Here is a 23274-nt window from a genome sequence, read left to right as displayed (position 1 = left end):
GAGAATGCAGCTTCCAACAGAACTGCTGTTCCTGCTAGAACTAAGGTGTGATGAAGGTCACAGAGAGAATGACCTTTCCCATCACTAGCTACTCACAAACGTTTGTGGACACCCCTTTAAATGAGTGGATTCGGCTATTTCAGCTACACCCGTTGATGACAGATGTATAAAATCGAGCACACAGCCATGCAATCTCCATAGACAACAAATTGGCAGTAGAAAGGCCTGCACTGAAGAGCTCAGTGACTTTCAACGTGGCACCGTCATAGGATACCACCTTTCCAACAGGTCAGAGCTGCCCCTGTCAACTGTAAGTGCTGTTATTGTGAAGTGAAAACGTCTAGGAGCAACAATGGCTCAGTCGTGAAGTGGTAGGCCACATAAGCTCACAGAATGTCTCCTCTGAGTGCTGAAGCGCGTAGCACGTAAAAATCGTCTGTCCTCCATTGCAACACTCATTACCGAGATCCAAACTGCCTCTGGAAGCAACGTCAGCACAATAACTGTTCGTCGGGAGCTTCATGAATTGGGTTTCTATGGCAGAGCAGCCGCACACAGGTCTAAGTACACAATGCGTAATGCCAAGCGTCGGCTGGAGTGGTGTAAAGCTTGCCACCAACTGTATAGTAACCAATGCAAACTAATTGAAGTTGCGAATGTTTTGCCCTCAACAATTGACATTGAATGAATCCTCTGTATTTGTTTAGGTGTTGGCCTACACAGCTAATAGTCCAACCATACCAGTAGCTAGTGAGTTACAACAGTACTGGGACCCAGCTAGTACATTTGGTTCATTGGAAGCTGTGGGAACGTATGTTTTTGGTTTCCAATTGGTTCTGGGGACAAAGCCAAGTTTCCTGACCAGTAAAACGGAATGTTTTTTATACGTTCTGAGAATGGAAGGGTTAATGTTGCCTGTTCTGGGAACATGACTTTTTAGGTAGCAGGAGGGTTCTGAGAACATTTTACTATCGTTCTCTAAATGTTTTCCTGGAAGGTATTATTAACTTTCTGAGAACAGAAATGATAAGATTGACATTTTTTAATAACTTCCTTAGCTTTCACTGAATGTTTTACAAAGACTTTTAATAATACTGCTAGCTTATGGTAACAGTTTTGAAATCGAAGCACAGATAGGACACCTGGAAATGAATTTGCTTAGGCGTTATTAATCATGCATAAACCTGGATTTTTATCAGGTTTAGTCAGTAAGATTCAACCCTTATGATCTTCTGGTAAAAATAAAATCAATAGGTTATAAGGAAACTAATTTAACTTCACCCAAATAAAAATAGTACACTGACAAAACAAAACTCCTACTGCTTCCAATTCTCCATATCTACCTTCTCAGGCTCTAGGCCTAGAGCCTGATAGGGTGGTACCGCTTATGACAATATTCCATGTAACTCCTTCGTCGAGAAATCTTTCAACCCCAGGAAACAGCTTCCACAATGATGTGTATCTTCCTGGACCTTCTCTCCACCTTGGCAGTGCCATTTATCACCATAGCTATGAAGGCCACAAAGTCAACCTTCTTAACCTTTAAAATGTCAGGATTCTGCTGGTGAAAGGCAACCGCTGCAGCCTGCAGTGAAGGCCTATCCACCACCATGGACTCTTCAAGTGCACCATTCAAACCCTCAACCTGTTTAACAGCTGCTATGCTCTGGATAGCCTTGACTTTGGCCACTTCATTCTCTTTCCCCCTTGTGGGGCACTTGAAAGACGTGGCTTTGTGGTTCCCACCACAGTTGCAACATGTCACATTTTCATCACGTGATCTTTTCCACAACTTGGACATCTCGGCTTCTCCCTTCTGCAAACACTTGATACATGACCAAAAGCTTTACAATGATCACACTGCATTGGTCTTGGGATGAATGCTCTGACTCTGTAGTTAATATACCCTAACTGCACTTGAGTAGGGAGACTCCATATCAACAACAAAAAAAACAGTTAGACAAAACACTTTTTCTTCATTCACCACACGATTCATCCAACGTGCATCAATCACTCCAGGAATATTTTTCATCTCTTCAACATCTACTTCCCACGATATTCCAGATATAACCCCCTTGAGGGGTACCCTGTTCCTAAGAGAGAGAGAGAGAGAGAGAGAGAGAGAGAGACACACACACACACGACACTTCAAACTTATCAAATCGGTTGAGACGCAACACACTTTTCTTCTGATCCTCAGCAGCACAACAAATCTAAACCAACCCGCCTCTCGTGATCCTCACAGCCTTCACTCTACCCAGCACTCTCTCCACCAGTTTGCATATCTCAAATTGATTCCTCTAGATGGGTAATTCGATCAGCTGCTCCTCATTTACACACCGTACTCCTACAAGATACTTTGTGACATTATCATCACTGTACTCTACTTTGCTCAGTTTTCCTTTCTTTTGGACAATATTCCAATTCTCCTTGATTTTACCACCATTTAGATTCAGAATCCACTCCATCATCCGCTTCCGCCATCTTTTTTTCCTATCCGAGCCATGTTCCTGTTTTTCATTTAAGTCTATTCAAACAGACCCCATTTCAAAGTAAACAAGCACTTATTAAGATCAGGTGTGGCCAATTAGTGGGCACGGCCAACACACCTGAACACACTTAACAAGATAGAGGCTGGAGAGAGTTTGGTGACGCTGAGAACGGAATGTATATGTTTTTAAATAGCATTCTTAGGATTTTACTAATGTTTTCTTGTGGTTTTTATGGAATGTTTTCTTAATGTTCTGAGAATATGACTTTAAATAGAACCATCCTGCATCATTCCCAGAACCTTTTGGGAAGGTTGTATGCAATATAACCTTAGGGCAACCATGCTCTCACCCAGCTCTAAGAAACATATCGGAACGTTTTGTGCTAGCTGTTTAGTAGCTATACATGCATTAGCTTTGAAACCCTTATGCTCTGTACTGTGTTCAGCTATATTATAGCAAGCTGCTGAAATTGAATTTATTAAAGGAGCAACAAAACAACTGTGCCCTTGCATTATCATTGTAGAATCCAGTGTTTGTTCCCTCTGAATGTTATGATTCATTTTGGGTGCCATAGGACATGTAACATATCTTCCTCATGAATAGTAAATGATTAATCTGTCCTGGACTGCCTGGGCCACAGAGAGATCCTGACAGGATAATAGTCACATTGTTCCCTGTGGGATCCCTATTCCCAACAGCTCGTGACCCGGGTTGTGTTCAGTAGAGAGATCGTAGTGAAACGAGGAGGTACTGCATGAATTGTCCAATACAAATTGTTTTCTATTGCAAAATATTGTTCTACATTGTGGCCTACTGAACATGACCCTGGTGTTACTCTCCAAGCCAACAACAGTGTTCACTAGATATTTTATTTGAAGGGGAACTGATGCCCCCCAAATTTCAATATCTTTGAATTCATTATGCATAAAATAGAATAACATGTGTGGCCTTATTTCCATATTACCTCTAGAGTTAGATGTATCACCCAGAAGTTTCAGTGTACTATTGGATAATAGGTCATGATGTTTGCTTGCTCACCACCATACTGAGCCATAGTCTCCTCTGCCTTGTCATAGCCACTATGGCCTACACATCTCTGGGTGATGCTTTGGAAATCAGCCCCATATTACGTAACCCAAGTGATGCTATAGCCATGTATTTGTGAATCATGGGTGGACTGGAAATCGGTTTGAAATGCAATTAAAGGGGCTTAATGTCGATGTTACAGGCTTTACTGTAACTGCACTCTGCTGCTATTGAAGACACCAGAGACATGGGGGATTCAACTCCCACCAAGGTGCTCTGGTGTAGGGTTTCTCTCATCACTCCAGGGTGGTTTTATGCTGCTAGAACCCATAGAGCAAAGGAAAAGATTTTGAATATGTCCCTAGTGGCACCATATTCCCTGAATAGTGCACTACTTTTGACCCTGTTGGCCCTGGTTGAAAGTTGTGCACTATAAAGGGAATAGGGTGGTATTTGGGACAGCTTATGGCTGTTTGATGGGCAGCTGTCTCATATGTGCTTATTAATGATATATACTGAACAAAAATATGAACCCAACATGTAAAGTGTTGGTCACATGTTTCATGAGCTGTAATAAAATATCCCAAAAAGCTTTTTTCTCTATAATGTTGTGCACAAATGTATTTACATCCCTGTTAGTGAGCATTTTGCCTTTACCAAGATAATCCATCCACCTGACAGATGTGGCAGACCAATAAGCTGATTAAAAAGCATGATCATTACACAGGTGCACCTTGTGCTGGGGACAATAAAATACCACTCTAAAATGTGCATTACAAGCATTTCTAGGCATGTTAGAGAGCTTGCCTTGGTCCTGGGCTCACATTTGTTCTCTATAGACTAAATCTGATCATATCCTGGTTATTGTTCTTGATTCAGTGTTAAATAGTCTAATACATGTGTGTGAAAGGGGTTTCAAGCAACCTTCTCTGTCACAGGGGTAATGAGTTTTGATGATAGGCTTGTCTATTCCAACGCTGCAGTATACTGTTATTGTTATTGTTGGCACGTTGTTGTTTTTACCCCTCGGCTGATTCCATGTCACTGCATGAACACTGAACATGACAGGCCTGTCATTTGCATTTGGCAGAAGCCAGGGGAACGAGAGGGTGACAAATTTAGGGACTGCTAATTGAATCATTAAGGGACAGAGTTTTGCAGATTAATCAGAAATGGTGATAAGGCCTAGTTTACAGTGACTGTCACAAAGAATAGTACTCTCACACACACACACACACACACGCACTCACTCACTCACTCACTCACTCACTCACTCACTCACTCACTCACTCACTCACTCACTCACTCACTCACTCACTCACTCACTCACTCACTCACTCACTCACTTGTTGTTAGTTTTGGATGATTTGTAGCCTATGAAAGTGTACACATTAAATGAATAACTATGAAATTGTAGTTTGTTCAAGATGTGAGGGCAACATAAGCAGAAACAAAAGCCTTATTGTATTCTTAATGAGGCTTGGTAATTGTTAGTACCATGCCCACTGACTGCCCTGAAGGCTAATATGCTGCAGTGCTCACACTGGTTCTATCTATGTCCTCCTTTGTCTTTATGCCCAACATTGGCAATCCCTACTATACAGTAGGAAAAACGAAGTTTCCTTTTAGATGCTGATCTAAGGTCAGCTTTTGTTTTAAGTCCTTAACGGTTCAGATTTAGATTGGTGTTAAGGTAATCTAATACTAGATCTGTGGTTATGAGCCCTTTTAGATGCTGATCTAAGATCAGCTGTTGTTTAAAGTCCTTAACGGTTCAGATTTAGATTGGTGTTAAGGTAATCTAATACTAGATCTGTGGTTTTGAGCCCTTCAAGAGGCTGAGGCTGGTAGTTTCCTGACTCTGCAAGGCAGCATACAGCTCAGAGTGAGACAGGGCCTCATTCAGCAAATCAAGCGTAGTGAGGATGATGATGATGGTGTTGATGACACAAGTCTTAGCTCATAGACATCCATATGAATCACAGGGATGGAGTCAAAGTGGTCCAATTCTCATCCGGCCCAGTAAGACAGTAATAAAATGACTTAAAGGATGAGGTTCTGCAGGCAGACAGGATGTCGGTGCCTGACCAATGATTAGTTAATAGGCTCTGATTTACAGGCTCTATTTACTTTGACCCCTTCCATGTTCTGGCTCCCAGTCAATTTCTAGCTTAGGCTAAGGCTACCCCCATAATAACACCACGCCTGGTGTTTTTAGTAGGTCAACTATACAGAGAGCGGAGTAGAAAAGACAGGTATACATGAACACCAGTGAGTTCCATACTGTCCCCCTCAGCATCATCTCAGGGGTGTCATAATAAGGGCCTCGGCAGAAACCTTTGACATGGGCTGTTACTGTCAAGAGGCAGGGGAGGAGAGAGAGAGAGATGAAGAGAGAGAGAGAGAGAGAGAGAGGAAGCATGGAGGTTTCAAATGGGAGTGGCTTGGACTTGCAGAGATTCTCTTTCTCTCACTCACTCACTCAGACTCACACGACCACATGGCTGAGGGCAGTGCTAAGCAGTGTCTGTCACTCTGGCCTGGCAGAGAGGCAGGCTGACTGTCAGTCTGACAAACAGAGGGATTGGATACTCTTATCTGGAACCTGATGTTGCCTGGCCTCTCTCTATTTATCCTCACATGGAACTCGGTAAGCTCTGCTCGACTTCTCATGGGATTTCCTTTTTTGGGCCGAGGGTTTGAAATGAGGTATGCTGGGCCATATGGTCAGTGGACTTAGCACATCTGTGGTATGTGATCCCTCATTGTCGGGCCTGGAATTCTTTTGTCAGGAGAGTTGTGTCAGCAGCACTGCCTCTGGATGTTATTATGTGTGTGTGTGACTGTGTTTTAGCTCAGTGCTATTCTAGCTGCCAATAGTATGTGTTCATATGTGATGCTCAGTCGGGAAGGAGCGCTTCTCAAGGTGCTTTACTAATGTCCTCATTGTAGATGGACCTCAGGGTGGAATGAAGAGCAAAATGGATGCTGTCAGACCAGAGGCATAAATTGCTGCCTGTGCAGTTCTTCGCACATGGACAGGAGTGTTAGCATTGTACCATGTCTGTGTGAGAGATTGATGAGAGATGGAGGGGGTAGACAGATCGTTAGAGGGTGAGAGGGAGAGAGAAGGAGAGAGAAGGAGAGAGCGAGAAGGAGAGGGAGAGCGAGAAGGAGAGGGAGAGCGAGAAGGAGAGGGAGAGAGAATGGAGGGAGATAGCGAATACAGGGAGAGGGAGAGAGAAGGAGAGGGAGAAGGTGAGCGAGAATAGAGAGATGAGAGAGGTGGGTGGAATTGATTTATATTTACAAGGTCTCTCTGTCTGGCCCTGTGTGTGTGTGTATGTGCATCCATGCGTGCACGCGTTTGTGTATGTGCATTCGTGTGTGTGTGCTTGTGCGCGCGCACGTGCATGTGTATCAGTAGCAGCAGAGGCAGCAGCAGCAATAAAACGGCTTTGTCATCTCCAGGATGAGCAGAGTGATATTTCCAGATGAGACTGAAAGGTCAGGAGGGTAATACAGATGCAGAATTGAGTCATCCTTTTATCGTGTGAGCCACTTCTTATTGGTAGGTTGAGCCATCAGTCAGTGCATAATGACTTCTCATTGGTAGATGGGAGGCCTCTCACTGTAATAGTGTCATAATAAAGCAGCAGGATGCGTCTCCTCATCCAAGCCATTGATTTCCAGTGACGTACTATTGTGTTTCTCTATTCTATGAACTAATGTTGTTTCCAATCACACTGCTCTGCTGTACTGGTGTAGAGGAAAGTTAATCTTTTGGACAATATTGTTAATCACTGCAAACATGGACTGATGCGATCAGTCTATATAATATTTAGTTGTACATACAGTGATATAATTTGACGATAGAGGAGATAGGGTCTGCTCCATTGTTTACATGTTTGTTGATGACCCACTATTTGAGGTTATGTACAGATTTAGAAGTGTGGCTTTAAGGTCTGTTGGGTTTGTAATACAAGAAGAAACGTGTCATACACAGGAGCACATTGTTAATGATGACTGGGATATCCTCTAGTGCCTTCTATAGGTCAAATATATTAGGTATTAGATGTTAAGCCTTAGTAATCATTTAGAGAGACGAGGTTCATTTAGACCACTGTAATATGACCTTCCACGTAGGGATGTGTATCTTTCCCTTTGAAGATGATTCCATACTTATCTAGATACATGGGCTCCGACACGATACAGGAACCATACGTTTTAGTTTGAAGTGATTTGGTTTGATTAGAGGAACGAATCGATGCGAGTTAATATAGCACTAACATTTGTTGCATAAACACGTTCATTTTCCATTCGAAATTCAAATATGCGTCTCAGTGGATGTGTGCGTGTGCGTGTAGGCGCCTGAGCTGAGCCATAAGGGAAACAATACCGATTGTTTAAAGCAAAACTACCAAAACCATTGCTGATGGTGAAGCTGAATAATCAAAATAAAGCCCCGAACAGCATGTAGCCTTCCTATAGCATGTAGCCTTCCTATAGCATGTAGCCTTCCTATAGCATGTAGCCTTCCTATAGCATGTAGCCTTCCTATAGCATGTAGCCTTCCTATCGCCAGATGAGAGTTGTGTCTCTGGTAGTAGCTTAGGCTACTTTTATTCCGGTAAAACACCATTTTAAACACTGCATTTGATAAAACAATTACCTGGCAAATTATATTGGTTGTCAAGGAATAAAGCCTACTATTGAGCAAGCCATTTTACAAACATTTGAATGCTGAAGGTGATGCGCAGGTGTGCCAGATCAGGAATATGCCGACCTCTCGTTGGTCCGTGTTTGACTAGGCTACTGATATTGCCTGGGGTTCTTCGGCATGCAAAGTGACTTGTAGATCAATGATGTCAACATAATTACATGCATAGATCAACACTGAAGGAGAGGATACAGTTGTCACAAAAGATGAGAGGTATTTTCAGATGGTAGAAAGTACGTTTTTTACATATTTTTATTGTTATTATTTTATTATTTTTGAATTAAAAAATAAATAATTCTCCCCAATTTCGTGGTATTCAATTGGTAGTTACAGTCTTGTCTCATCGCCGCAACTCTCGTACGGACTCGGGAGATGCGAAGGTTGAGAGCCGTGCGTCCTTTGAAACACAACCCAACCAAGCCACGCTGCTTCTTGACACGCCCTGAGGGGCCCCAATGTTGAGGATCAGCGTGGCTGATGTGTTGTTGCCTACCCACCTGGGGGCAGCCCGTCAGTCCCAGGATCCTTAGCCTAGTAATGAGCTTTGTGGGCATTGTGGTGTTGAGCTGTAGTCAATGATCAGCATTCTCACCTTTCAGCAGGACAGTAACCTACAACACAAGGCCAAATCTACACTGGAGTCGCTTACAAAGAAGACAGTGAGATGCCAAGTTATAGTTTTGACTTAATCTGCTTGAAAATCTATGACAAGACTTGAATTGCTGTCTATAGCCATGATCTCCAATCCAACACCTTGACAGAGCTTGAAGAATGATGAAAAGAATAATGGTCTAATATTGCACAATCCAAGTGTGTAAAGCTCTTAAAGACTTACCCAAGAAGCTCACAGCTGTAATCACTGCCAAAGATGATTCTAACATGTATTGACTCAGGGAGCTGAATACTTATTTAATTTATATCAATCTTTTTTTTTAAATCACATTTTCTTCCACTTTAACATAAGAGTATTGTGTGTAGATTGTTGACAAAAAAACAATTTAATCCCACAATAAAATGTGAAGAATTCCAGGGGGTATGAATACTTTTGCAAGGCACTGTATACTGTAGATATATATATATATTTTTGCAATTCGTATGCTATGTTACGAATCCAATTTGTACAATATGTTATGAATTTGTTGTGCTTAAGATCCTTGACTGCATCTTTAATCACTGTCCCCTCTATAATTCTCTTTGATTGTACTAGCAGCAACAACAGTCAGTCAGTTAGTCAGTAACTGTCTCCCCAGCTGTTTAAGATGGTACGGAGTGCCCAGCTGTTAGGAGGAGAGGAGAACCAACGACAGGATAAGGGGAAGATTCCGGTTCCTGTTCCTCTTCTGTAAAGGCGTCAGCAAGCTTCAGTTCGGCTGGCGGCTAGACGAACCGAACAAGTGTGCTCTCATACTCCCTTAAAACACATTTGCTTGAAAAACTAGAAAAAAGCGGCAATAGTACTGTTTGTCCATTTTGAGACGCCATAGCCATTATACATTTCCTCAAAAGTCAATTAATCTAAGGTAACTCAAAAAATCTGTCATTCATTTTGATGTTGTGGCCGAGGAGATCATAGTCGAGCAATTGACGACTGCGTGGCCAAACACGACTCCAACCACATCATTAAGTTTGCTAATGACACAATGATCAGACAGCCTATAGGGAGGATGTCAGAGACTGCCAGGACAACAACCTCTCTCTCGATGTCAGCAAGACATAGGAGCTGATCGTGGACTATAGGAAAAGGAAGGCCGAACAGGCCCCTCATTAACATCGACAGGACTGAAGTGGTGCGGGTCGAGAGTTTCAAGTTCCTTGGTGTCCACATCGCCAACAAACTGTCATGGTCCAAACACACCAAGACAGTTGTGAAGAGGGCACAACAACACCTTTTTCCCCTCAGGAGACTGAAAAGATTTAGCATGGGTCCTCAGATCCTCAAACAGTTATTCAGCTGCACCATCGAGAACATCCTGACCGGTTGCATCACCGCCTGGTATGGCAACTGCTCAGCATCTGATAATAAGGTGCTAAAGAGGGTAGTGCGTGTGGCCCAGTACATCACTGGGGCCAAGCTTCCTGACATCCAGGACAAATATACTAGGTGGTGTCAGAGGAAGGCCCAAAAAATGGTTAAATACTCCAATCACCCAAGTTATAGACTTTTCTCTCTGCTACCGCACGGTAAGTCTAGGACCAAAAGGCTCCTGAAAACCTCTTATGGCTGCGATCCCCGTACAGGGATCAACATCAGGGGAAATTTCAGAGTGAAAATGCAAGTGTCTTACATCCTTCAAAAGATTAGGATCTTGGTAATCAAACTACGTTTTCCGATTTAAAATAGCTATTACAGAGAACAAATACCATGCTTTTGTTTGAGAAGAGCAATCAACAACAAAAACATTTTCCGCCATGACAGTTTTTACACATTCACATCTGAAGGTAAAATTACGACTTACATTCTGATATCTTGCTCTTATTTCTCTTCCTGAGGGTCCCAGTGATCAAATGAAGTGCCGTTTTCTTTGATAAAATCCATTGTTATAGCCTAAATCGAAACATTTTGTAACCCGTTTGTGCCGTGAATTCCCTCTCTATCAATTTTTTTACGGAGCATTCGACGTAATTACACACGGTAAACAATCGTTTATCTAGTCATGGTTGGTTTCAGTGCATTCCTCTGGATGTTTGCAACACAGCCAAACAGTGAACTGATTTGAAGACAACAAGCAATGACTACCTTGCGCACCAATAATTTTAGTGAAGCTTCGTTTGATTGTTTGTATTTCTGCCCAATGATCTTCTTGAAATCTAGCTGGGTAGATAGCCAATGAGCTGAGGTAAATGCCAGTATGTAATGGTTTTGGGTTGGACCACCATTCCTTGTTTGTAAATGTACATGTAACGAACTCCATTCTCGCCTTGACTATCAGAGGAGTTGCTGTGACGCTTGTTACGTGCAGCAGTATTTTGGAAAGTTGTATTTTCAACGATTTCATTGAAGACGTCATGGCGAATAAATCAGGTGTGAAGGCGCACCGGAGACACCGTGCGCAGATCCGGCGCAGGATATCCTGGGCCGAAGAGACGCACTAGAGACCAGGAGCGCTGAGCCGGCACAATCTGGTGGATGCGGGCTGTGGATACGTGTAACCGCAAAGCATGGTGCCTGAAGGGTCACACGCTCCTCAAAGCGACTGTCTTGCTCCAGACTCCAACCCCTCCAAACTCTTTCGTCCCTCTCCAGTGTCAACCACTCCTCGCTCAAACGGTCCAGGAATTCCTCCTCGGTCTCGGACTCACCCTTCAGCACCGACACCCATGTCATCTGACCCCCCAGAAAAAAATATTAATTTTGGGGCTGCCTCTCAGGTTTCCGTCATGTCCTCTCCTCCTGACCACGTTGCTTGGTCCGTTTGTGGCGGAATGTTACGTCCGTCGTTGGAATGAGACCAAGGTGCAGCGTGGTAGGCGTACATTTGTATTTTTTATTAAATGACACCCGAAAAAAGAAAAAAAATACAAAACGAACGTAAAGTTCTGCAGGCTCACCAGCAACTATGCAAAAACAAGATCCCACAACTTAAGGTGGGAAAACAGGCTGCCTAAGTATGATCCCCAATCAGAGACAACGATAAACAGCTGCCTCTGATTGGGAACCATACTAGGTCAACAAAGAAATAGAAACATAGATTTGCCCACCCAAGTCACACCCTGACCTAACCAAATAGAGAATAAACAAGGCTCTCTAAGGTTAGGGCGTGACACAGACAGACAGACAGTCAGACAGTTAGGCAGTTAATGTGGGTGGTTTGTGCACATTGTTGGGTCTAACTTTTCCCATGTCTTAAGATAATATTAGAATATGGTCATACGCTCCCCCACAAGACAGCGAGCTGAGCTGTCTGATTAAGAAGCTCTCATTGGTATCTGTAGCTGCTAATATTAGACGTCTGGTTGTAGCACGATGGCTGATTTATTCCCCAGCAGAGCATGAAAGGAACTGCTTATGGATTTGCATCTGAAATTACCCAATTGGCTTCTCTCAGTATAAATTAAACATTCTCTGGCAGCTCTACAGTTACTAATTAATGTTTCTGTCCTTTCTTCCTTCCTTTCTTCCTTCCTTCCTTCCTTCCTTCCTTCCTTCCTTCCTTCCTTCCTTCCTTCCTTCCTTCCTTCCTTCCTTCCTTCCTTCCTTCCTTCCTTCCTTCCACCCTGTCCTCCCTACCTCCCTTCATCCATCTCTCCCCTCTGTCTCTCTGCAGCTGATTGAGAACGGATCTAGCTGTAGGATCTAGCTGTTATTCACCATGATCGCTGCTGTGTCTCCCATGGCCTGTGAGGCTGTCTCGCCCATGATCACCTCCGTCACTCCCACCCTGGAGTCCAGCCCTAAGGAGGAGGAGGAGGCAGGCCTCAGCCCCAGCCAGGGTGGTCTCTGTGGGGAAGGTCTGGCCCAGGAGAAGGACCCGGCCCAGAGGTATCAGAACAAAAAGCCACCTCCCCTGCACACGGGGGCGGACTGGAAGGTGGTGCTGCACCTGCCTGAGATCGAGACGTGGCTGAGGGCCACTACTGAGAGGGTCCGGGACCTCACATACTCTGTCCACCAGGACTCCGTCAACAAACACGTGGACGTGCATCTAGTGCAGCTGAAGGTGAGTGGGCCTCCACACACTATATACTCTCATCTCATATTCTGGTTTCAGATGGCCTAGTAGCAAGGAACTACCCTGGGCCCGTGGTCACAAAGTGTCTCAGAAAGGGAATGGTGATCTATGGTTGATTTTCACTTTTGAATAAGATTATATGGACAGGGAGATCAGCACTCCTACTCTGAGACCCTTTATGAATATGGGCCCCGGTCCAGATCTGTTTGTGCTGTCTTGGTCCTGAGGTCATTGTCGTTGCCAGGCAACAGACCGCACAAACTGATCTGGGACCAGGTTAGCAAAGAACACCATCAAGTGCAGAATTGTCCAAAATTGGCTTCCCGAGTGGCGCAGTGGTCTAAGGCACTGCATTGCAGTGCTAGCTGTGCCACTAGAGATTCTGGGTTCGAATCCAGGCTCTGTCACAGCAGGCCAGGACCGGGAGACCCATGGGACGGCGTACAATTGGCCCAGCGTCGTCCGGGTTAGGGGAGGGTTTGGCCGGGTGGGATGTCCTTGTCCCATCGGGCACTAGCGACTCCTGTGGCGGGCCGGGCGCAGTGCACACTGACACGGTCGCCAGGTGTACGGTGTTTCCTCAGACACATTGGCTCCCGGGTTAAGTGGGCATTGTGTCAACAATCAGTGCGACTTGGTTGGGTTGTGTTTTGGAGGACGCACAGCTCTCGACCTTCGCCTCTCCCGAGTCCGTACGAGAGTAAAAAATAAAATACAAAATGATTTGTCCAACATCACGTCCCAGTATAGTGACCCTGTAGGAGGAAGATGTAATTAGATGTAATGAGGGGAGCTGTACCTTCTCAGTAGCCTTGGAGCTGGACTGAGGGAGCACTATGTAGGGAATAGGATGCCATTTGGGACGTAGCCTCAGATCAATGTTGAGAATCCCTTCTCCCTCCTACCCCAGCACAGCCAGTCCAGGCTGGGGCTGTGGATGATGTGTGCTGATGATTTTGCAGATAGCAGCTATTTTGAAGAAAGTTTTACGTGCAATGATTGTTGTGTGGTTGTTTTATCTGCCTTAGTTGAATGCATTGATTGTAAGTTGCTATTGTTTCATGACTAAAATATAAGGGTGAAAGTAGGCTACTGGGTTGATCAGTGACTGGCTGATCAATCAGCCGATGGTCTTATTGGATTCTGTTAGAAGGTCATGGTGGACCAGCCCTCAACCCTCTAATTAAACAGGAAATGGAGGAACAGAATTAGTTCAGCCAGCCAGCCTCAAAGCACTGGGAAGACTCCAAGTGAGTCTCAAATGGCACCCTATTCCCAAGTGCACTACTTTTGACCAGAGCCCTATGGGCCCTTATTTGGGTTGCAATTTCTGAGGCTGGTAACTCTAATGAACTTATCCTCTGCAGCAGAGGTAACTCTGAGTCTTCCTTTCCTGTGGCGGGTCCTCTCCTCAAGCGCTTGATGGTTTTTGCGACTGCATTTGAAGAAACTTTCAAAGTTCTTGAAATTGTTCGGATTGACTGACCTTCATCTCTTAAAGTAATGATGGACTGCAGTTTCTCTTTGCTTATTTGAGCTGTTCTTGCCATAATATGGACTTGTTATTTTACCAAATAGGGCTATCTTCTGTATTCCAACCCTACCTTGTCACAACACAACTAATTGGCTCAAACATCACAGGAGTGATGGTTGCTGATAATGGGCCTCTGTACGCCTATGTAGATATTCCATGAAGATATCTGCCGTTTCCAGCTACAATAGTCATTTACAACATCAACAATGTCTACACTGTTTTTCTGATCAATTTTATATTATTGTAATGGACAGAAAAATGTGCTTTTCTTTCAAAAACAAGGACATTTCTAAGTGACCCCATACTTTTGAATGGTAGTGTGCATGTGTTATTTCATAGTATTGATGTCTTCACTATTATTGTACAATGGAGAAAATAGTCAAAACAAAAGAAAACCCTTGAATGAGTTGGTGTCCAAACTTTAGTGCAAAATGTCAGAAATCTACTCTGCTTGACTTGTTTCTATTACACTCCCGGATGGTAACAAGTATAGAAACTGCTTACTAGTGTACTTCTCAACATGGTGACTTAGATGTAATGTACAGTATATCCAGTCTGTCTTTAGTCTGTTCAAGTCTGGTTCAAATCAACCTGTGCTTTTAGCCAACTCCCCTGAGTATCGTTGTCATACCATACTAATGCCAAACATGTACAGCAAAACAGTCATAATCAGAGTAGTCAAAACACACTCAGACAGGACAGACAGTTGGTAGACAGTTGGAAGACATTGACAGGCGCTCCTGTAACTGTCGTACAACCTAAACCGCCGGTCTGTCTCTCTCCTCTCTGTGTGGATATCACAAACAGACCGACAGTGTTGAAAGCTCATCTGTGGACTGTGATATATATATATAGAATATATATATATAGAAAGGTTTCTGTCAGTGTGCCTGCTCACTAATCCTCCTCAATAATCACCTCACCATAAGACGCCATTTGCGACACCACAGACCGTGATGATGTAGGCTAATGTTGGTATGAATGGTGCTAATAGGTGGACGTTACTTATCTCTTTTCAGCCTGTGTCCTCTCAATCATAATAGACCGTCTTCAAGGGGAGTCTTGTCACTCTGTACACTATATAGAGACTGAGTACGAGTATTAGATTGTATGAAGGATATAGAGGACACACAATGTGAATGATGTAATGTCTCAAGTAGAAAAGATGCCTGATACCGTGTCTGTGTACACATTACTGAGGTGTTTTAGTTTAGAATCATCTCCGTGAAGTGATGCATCATAGGTAGGCTACTACATTTACCTGAAAATATCCTGAAGAAGGATTATGGTAGATTTGGTTACATAAGTATACAGTATTCTATTTATTGTTTTGACAAAAGACGGTTGCCTTAGAATAGTGTTAATGGGGGGAACAGCATTACACCTGTATTTATAGATGGATGTGGGCTCTGGTCAAAAAGGATTTACCATAAGGCTCTGGTCAAAAGTAGTGCACTATATAGGGAATAGGGTGCCATTTGGGATGTATACTTTGTCAATAGTGTGCCAGCATGAAGGATCAAAGGCAAATGAAATGACCATGCCTAAATTGTTCAAACTGTACCCTTCCATAATCCCTTCCTAACCCTAGAGTTGTGTATTTTGCTATGCCGGATTAAGTGATATGACATGCCACAAAATAATATTTATAGAGCTGTTATCTTCTGAAGAAACTCTTAAAGACCTAGTAATATTTTACATCAATAGCAGTCAATATTAATCGTGACCTTATTTCAGTCTCATCTGAAAGTTGTAAATTCTTGGTTATCTTCACAAACCATGGCTAACAAGTTGAATCAGCAATACAAAATTGGGTTTAATTATTTATTTACTAAATACCTAACTAATCACACAAAATTACATATACACAAAATGAATCATACCTTGATTACAAATTATGTCATAAAGGAAAACATCCATAGCGGACGGAACAGATATGACAGCTGGTTACACAAAGAAAGTGGGTTGGGTTTGAGTGAAAGAGCAGGAAGACTGAAGAACAAAGGGAGAAGCGATGTCTCTATCGGGCCGTAGGCAGCTACTCTATCGTAAATACAGAATCTTATGCATTCTACATTACCGCCCATTTAGAAAAGGAAAATGCAATAAATATTTACTCTGATCTGCGCTTCGGTAGGTTGGTCGTAGATGTTGGCCAACAGAGATCTTCCTGTCCTTGGAAGAAAGTCTCTGGTGGTGAATTGGATACATTGTAGTAATGTTGTTGTGTGGTAGACGGGATACTCTGTCTGTTCTTTCCTAGCCCACGTTTGCCGCTGCTGTTGCTAACTCAACGGCTAGGAGGTATCACTTCTGTAGTGAATAAGAGTTCAAAGTTCATACCATTCGCAACCAAAGCTCACGCTGAGGTTGGCTTCGTTCTGTCGTTATTATCTGAATCCTTCTGACATTGGATCGTTATCCTAATGTACCTGGAACCGCTATTATATTGTCGTCAAGGCTTTATATAGGAAGGGAGAGGAGGGCGTGTTTCATAGTTTATAACCAATGTCTCTTCACGTGGGCGGGCCACTGAGTCGGGCCTAATTCACTCATGAAAACCCAATTCTCACATTTTAGAAGCTAAAATCACATTTCATCCCCTCACAAATAATTTAATATTCAAACAATTCCATGTGAATCTGATAGCTATAATGTGTAGACTTTCCACTGTACAGTTTATGTCATCCTATCATTGATGATGTCTCATCTCATGACAACCGAACTGACATCATATTCATTAAGTACCTGAACATTCATTTCCCCCCACCTTCTGATGTTCCCAGAATCTCTATGTTAACCAAGGGATTTTCAATAGTCACATCAGTAGGGTAGAGAGAGGAAAAAGGGGGGTATTTATGACTGTCATAAACCTACCCCCAGGCCAGCGTCATGACACTAGTCTTGGATTATGTAATCCCTATTCAGTCAATTTTGCACTTTTCAATTCATATCACTTCAGCATGAATGGACAAATGGCCATCTCTCTTATCAATGCACTGATTAGGCCTATCTTTGAGTATTAACTTTTAGATCTACAGTAAAGTTGGTCCTTTTTAAAATGCAGTCTTTGTGAACAGTTTTAGTGCAGGAGCTAATGCTGGTGTTTATTACTAGATTCATTATGGTAGAGTGAGATGCTCTCCAGTGGCTAACCCCTGGGGCTTAATACTGTGCTGCCTGGCTGGCTGGCTGGCTGGCTGCCTGGCTGGCTGGCTGCTATTATCTTGCTCATCCCCACCTGCTGAGATGTTCCCGCTAATCACTGGGCATATTTTATGTGGGATTGAGATTCACGTCATAGATTATCATTGAGGCTTGAGCTGCACAAATGGGAGAGGCCCATGTCACTCTGATAATAGAGTTTAGAGATTATAATAGAGATTACATTTCATTTATAGAGCATCCGCACTAAAGACATAGCTTAGAAAATATACGTTTTTATGCCATTTTAAAAACAAAAGTTTGGTCAATGTGTGTCTCTTATATAATCACAGCTAACATTGAGACTTCTGCTGCAGGAATGGGAGAGGGGCGAGGCCCATGTTATTGTGCGACTAAGTGAAACACACAGAGTGGACGATGCTAGCTAGTCTCCCTGATGGTGTGAGGTCTTTATATAGCCCTTCCTCTCCTCTCTGCTGTTTCTGGATACTGTGAATAAAACATGCCTTTGGCGTGACAAAGAGAGGGAAGGCTTCCTGTTAGAACACACACAAACACACACACTCACAAACTGCAGCATCATCTCTAAGAGCTTTCACCTCTCGTAAGGTTACCTCTGTTTACGCACCGAAATATTCACAGGGAGAAAGAAAAGGCAGTAAGAGAGAGAGTGTGTGTGTCCGTGTGTGTGTGTGCCTCATTTGTCCTGTTAGTGCTGCTGAGTCATCATGTATTCCAGTTTTTGGACCAGTCAGAGAGGCGTAGTCAGTCCGACTGTCCCAACCTTCACGTTGACCTTTGGCATTATAAAGGACATACTGGTGACCTGAAACTTTGGACCACCTTCCCCAACCTTTCAGTCGATGGATAGTCTAGCTGAACTCGGTGCCTGGGTCTGAAATGGCATGTAGTACACTACTTTCGACCAGGGAATGGAAGTAGTGCACTATATAGGAAACAGAGTGCCATTTCGGATGCACCCATGCTTGCTTACAGACAGACCTCTCCATTCTCTAGCTGAAGCTGTGCATTGTCTGTCTGGAGAATGCTGAACATGTGACATCCTGAGTCAGTGTCTCGTCCCGTATTCACAAAGCGTCTCAGAGTAGGATCGCTGATCTAGGATCGCTGATCTAGGATCGGTTTTGCCTTTCACGTCGTGATGAAGAAGACAAGGAGGACCTGACCCTAGATCAGCTCTATGAGACGCATTGTGGATACAGGCCCTTGTTGTGAGAGTGAGTGACTGATCTCTTTGTTGCGGTGGTTGGCTTCCTATGAGAAAGTGACGCAGACCAGTTGACGTATTGCCTGGCCAGGGCTCCACTGCCTCTTGCTCTGTGTGTCATTGATAACGTTGTGTTCCCAGCTAAATATTTTCTCCTCAAACAAGAGTACAATGGTCTTGCTGCTCTCAAAGGTGTCTTACAACATCGATGAAGACGTTGCGTTGTTGATATGGTATGTGTTTCTTGAGGACACCCGTAGCGGTGAAACTAGTATGCAGTTATGAAGCTGTAAATATATTGAATAGAAGTTATTTAAATGAGCGTTGTGGTTCAAATGTAGATGGCGGGAATTGCGGTTGATCTACTGTTTGATCTTGAGACGATCAGAAATGATCCATGTCATGCGTTTCTCTTTAGAGGCATTTCTATAGCACTCTCTTTCTCACTCTCAGCTGTTATAGGGGATGACATCATGCTTTTTCATCTGCCAATCCTGTTATTGGCCCAGTAGGTTTAATTTCCTCCTCTGTGCCTTTCAGTCAAATCTCTTAATCTCCCCTCAAATCTCCCTCCATCTATTTAAAACGTACCGTTAGAACCCAAGACCTGACCAACATCTCCACTGTAAGCAATATGCTGTAACAACATCAGACACAGGACATTCTATTAGCTGCATTCTGGGGACTATTCCTATTTCTAACTGGGTCTTTCAGGATGAGCGTGTCTGTTTTGATTCAATGTCTGTTTGGGTTCAATGGTAAAGTCTGCCATCTAGTGGGGTTTGGTGGACATGTTACAATGTTATAATATTCACTTTTCATCATTCCAGTAGGTGGCACATCTGAAGACCGACAGACAATTGATTTTGACTGAATTTGAAACTTCACTTTGATATTTTAACTTTGAAATAGAATCATGTGCACTGTATCTGAATTGACTGAATTGTATTGTACACAAAGAATGTTGATGCTGAAATGTTTGTTGTCTACTACTGTTTATATGTACAGTTGAAGTCGGAAGTTTACATACACCTTAGCCAAATACACTGCTCAAAAAAATAAAGGGAACACTAAAATAACACATCCTAGATCTGAATGAATGAAATATTCTTATTAAATACTTTTTTCTTTGCATAGTTGAATGTGCTGACAACAAAATCACACAAAAATTATCAATGGAAATCAAATTTATCAACCCATGGAGGTCTGGATTTGGAGTCACACTCAAAATTAAAGTGGAAAACCACACTACAGGCTGATCCAACTTTGATGTAATGTCCTTAAAACAAGTCAAAATGAGGCTCAGTAGTGTGTGTGGCCTCCACGTGCCTGTATGACCTCCCTACAATGCCTGGGCATGCTCCTGATGAGGTGGCGGATGGTCTCCTGAGGGATCTCCTCCCAGACCTGGACTAAAGCATCCGCCAACTCCTGGACAGTCTGTGGTGCAACGTGACGTTGGTGGATGGAGCGAGACATGATGTCCCAGATGTGCTCAATTGGATTCAGGTCTGGGGAACGGGCGGGTCAGTCCATAGCATCAATGCCTTCCTCTTGCAGGAACTGCTGACACACTCCAGCCACATGAGGTCTAGCATTGTCTTGCATTAGGAGGAACCTAGGGCCAACCGCACCAGCATATGGTCTCACAAGGGGTCTGAGGATCTCATCTCGGTACCTAATGGCAGTCAGGCTACCTCTGGCGAGCACATGGAGGGCTGTGCGGCCCACCAAAGAAATGCCACCCCACACCATGACTGACCCACCGCCAAACCGGTCATGCTGGAGGATGTTGCAGGCAGCAGAACGTTCTCCACGGCATCTCCAGACTCTGTCACGTCTGTCACATGTGCTCAGTGTGAACCTGCGTTCATCTGTGAAGAGCACAGGGCTCCAGTGGCGAATTTGCCAATCTTGGTGTTCTCTGGCAAATGCCAAACGTCCAGCACGGTGTTGGGCTGTAAGCACAACCCCCACCTGTGGACGTCAGGCCCTAATACCACCCTCATGGAGTCTGTTTCTGACCGTTTGTGCAGACACATGCACATTTGTGGCCTGCTGGAGATCATTTTGCAGGGCATTGGCAGTGCTCCTCCTGCTCCTCCTTGCACAAAGGCGGAGGTAGCGGTCCTGCTGCTGGGTTGTTGCCCTCCTACGGCCTCCTCCACATCTCCTGATGTACTGATGTACTGATGTCCTGATGTACTGATGTCCTGTCTCCTGGTAGCGCCTCCATGCTCTGGACACTACGCTGACAGACACAGCAAACCTTCTTGCCATAGTTCGTATTGATGTGCCATCCTGGATGAGCTGCACTACCTGAGCCACTTGTGTGGGTTGTAGACTCTCATGCTACCACTAGAGTGAAAGTACCACCAGCATTCAAAAGTGACCAAAACATCTGCCAGGAAGCATAGGAACTGAGAAGTGGTCTGTGGTCACCACCTGCAGAACCACTTCTTTATTGGGGGTGTCTTGCTAATTGCCTATAATTTCCACCTGTTGTCTATTCCATTTGCACAACAGCATGTGAAATGTATTGTCAATCAGTGTTGCTTCCTAAGTGGACAGTTTGATTTCACAGAAGTGTGATTGACTTACATTGTGTTGTTTAAGTGTTCCTTTTATTTTTTTGAGCAGTGTACATTTAAACTCAGTTTTTCACAATTCCTGACATTTAATCCGAATAAAAATTCCCTATCTTAGGTCAGTTAGGTTCACCACTTTATTTTAAGAATGTGAAATGTCAGAATAATAGTAGAGAGAATGATTTATTTCAGCTTTTACTTATTTCATCACATTCCCAGTGGGTCAGAAGTTTACTTATACTCAATTAGTATTTGGTAGCATTGCCTTTAAATTGTTTTATTTGGGTCTAACGTTTCGGGTAGCCGTCCACAAGCTTCCCACAATAAGTGGGGTGAATTTTGGCCCATTCCTCCTGACAGAGCTGGTGTAACTGAGTCAGGTTTGTATGCCTCCTTGCTCGCACACACTTTTTCAGTTCTGCCCATAAATGTTCTATAGGATTGAGGTCAGGGCTTTGTGATGGCCACTCCAATACCTTGACTTTGTTGTCCTTAAGCCATTTTGCCAAGAAGCAGTGGCTTCTTCCTTGCTGAGCGGCCTTTCAGGTTATATATATAGGACTTGTTTTACTGTGGATATAGATACTTTTGTACCTGTTTCCTCCAGCATCTTCACAAGGTCCTTTGCTGTTGTTCTGGGATTAATTTGCACTTTTCGCACCAAAGTAAGTTCATCTCTAGGAGACAGAACTTCCTGAGTTGTGTGACGGCTGCGTGGTCCCATGGTGTTTATACTTGTGTACTATTGTTTGTACAGATGAACGTGGTACCTTCAGGCGTTTGGATATTGCTCCCAAGGATTTTCACAATTTTTTCTGAGGTCTTGGCTGATTTCTTTTGATTTTCCTATGATGTCAAGCAAAGAGGCACAGAGTTTGAAGGTAGGCCTTCAAATACATCCACAGGTACACTTCCAATTGGCTCAAATTATGTCAATTAGCCTATCAGAAGCTTATAATGCCATGACACCATTTTCTTGAATTTTCCAAGCTGTTTAAAGGCACAGTCAACTTAGTGTATGTAAACTTCTGACCCACTGGAATTTTGATACAGTGAATTATAAGTGAAGTAATCTGTCTGTAAACAATTTTTGAAAAAATTACTTGTGTCATGCACAACGTAGATGTCCTAACTGACTTGCCAAAACTATAGTTTGTTAACAAGAAATTTGTGGAGTGGTTGAAAAATTTGTTTTAATGACTCCAACCTAAGTGTATGTAAACTTCAGACTTCAACTGTAGAGCTCCATGAATAATTATAGCACACAGATGCCCATTCATCATTCCATATCTAATGTTCTCTCCTGATTTTTGCATTACCCTTTCAAGGATTATCTTTGTGACTGTTTAAAGGTCTGCTAAAAAAGACGTTCTACGTTCTAGCATCTATCCCCATCATCCCAGCCTGCGCTTCCTGCATCTCTGCCCTTGTCTGCTGTCTATATTTAGGAGGCCTGTCTTTGTCCTGACCTTGCCATTGTATCATGGAAGAGTTATTCAGTTATAACCATGGGACATAGACCCTGGTGGTGCCAGCCCATGACAGTTATGATAAAGATACAAGTAAAGGATTGACCCTCTGCGTATAACTTGATTAAGTGGACCGCTTAAGCAATCTGTTATGCTACAAGACTTGACATCATGGTGATGGGTGAGAAATGAAGGAGGTTGTTACTATAGTGATACTTTCATTGTGTGTTTGGAAAGAATTCTGCTGTTAATGTAGACAATATGTGAGTGAAGGGAAGTCGATGTTTAGACTGCCCTTAGGTGTTACATAGCTGTTATATCACCCAGTCTCAGTCATAGAGCCTCGCTTAGACCTGGCAACTGCATGTAGCAGCTGCATGTA

The 23274-nt window shown here is 43.3% G+C and overlaps 1 protein-coding gene across 4 annotated transcripts in view; it reads left to right on the top strand.

Moving 5' to 3' along the window:
* LOC112244937 (A-kinase anchor protein 6-like) overlaps positions 1-23274 on the top strand; it is a 176472-nt gene that overhangs the window by 6237 nt on the left and 146961 nt on the right. For 3 of the 4 annotated variants that reach the window (XM_042329930.1, XM_042329929.1, XM_042329927.1), the window contains exon 2: positions 12504-12896. In XM_042329930.1, the coding sequence (XP_042185864.1) occupies positions 12549-12896 (348 nt within the window). In that variant the 5' untranslated portion in view covers positions 12504-12548. Of the gene's footprint in view, positions 1-6015; positions 6169-12503; positions 12897-23274 lie in introns of those variants that run through there. The other variant, XM_042329928.1, reaches the window with a different exon arrangement.

The sequence above is a fragment of the Oncorhynchus tshawytscha genome, linkage group LG11 (genome assembly GCF_018296145.1).
Source record: "Oncorhynchus tshawytscha isolate Ot180627B linkage group LG11, Otsh_v2.0, whole genome shotgun sequence".
NCBI lineage: Eukaryota > Metazoa > Chordata > Actinopteri > Salmoniformes > Salmonidae > Oncorhynchus > Oncorhynchus tshawytscha.
The sequence above is the reverse complement of the archived record's forward strand: the minus strand, read 5'-3'. Positions and strand labels throughout refer to the sequence as shown.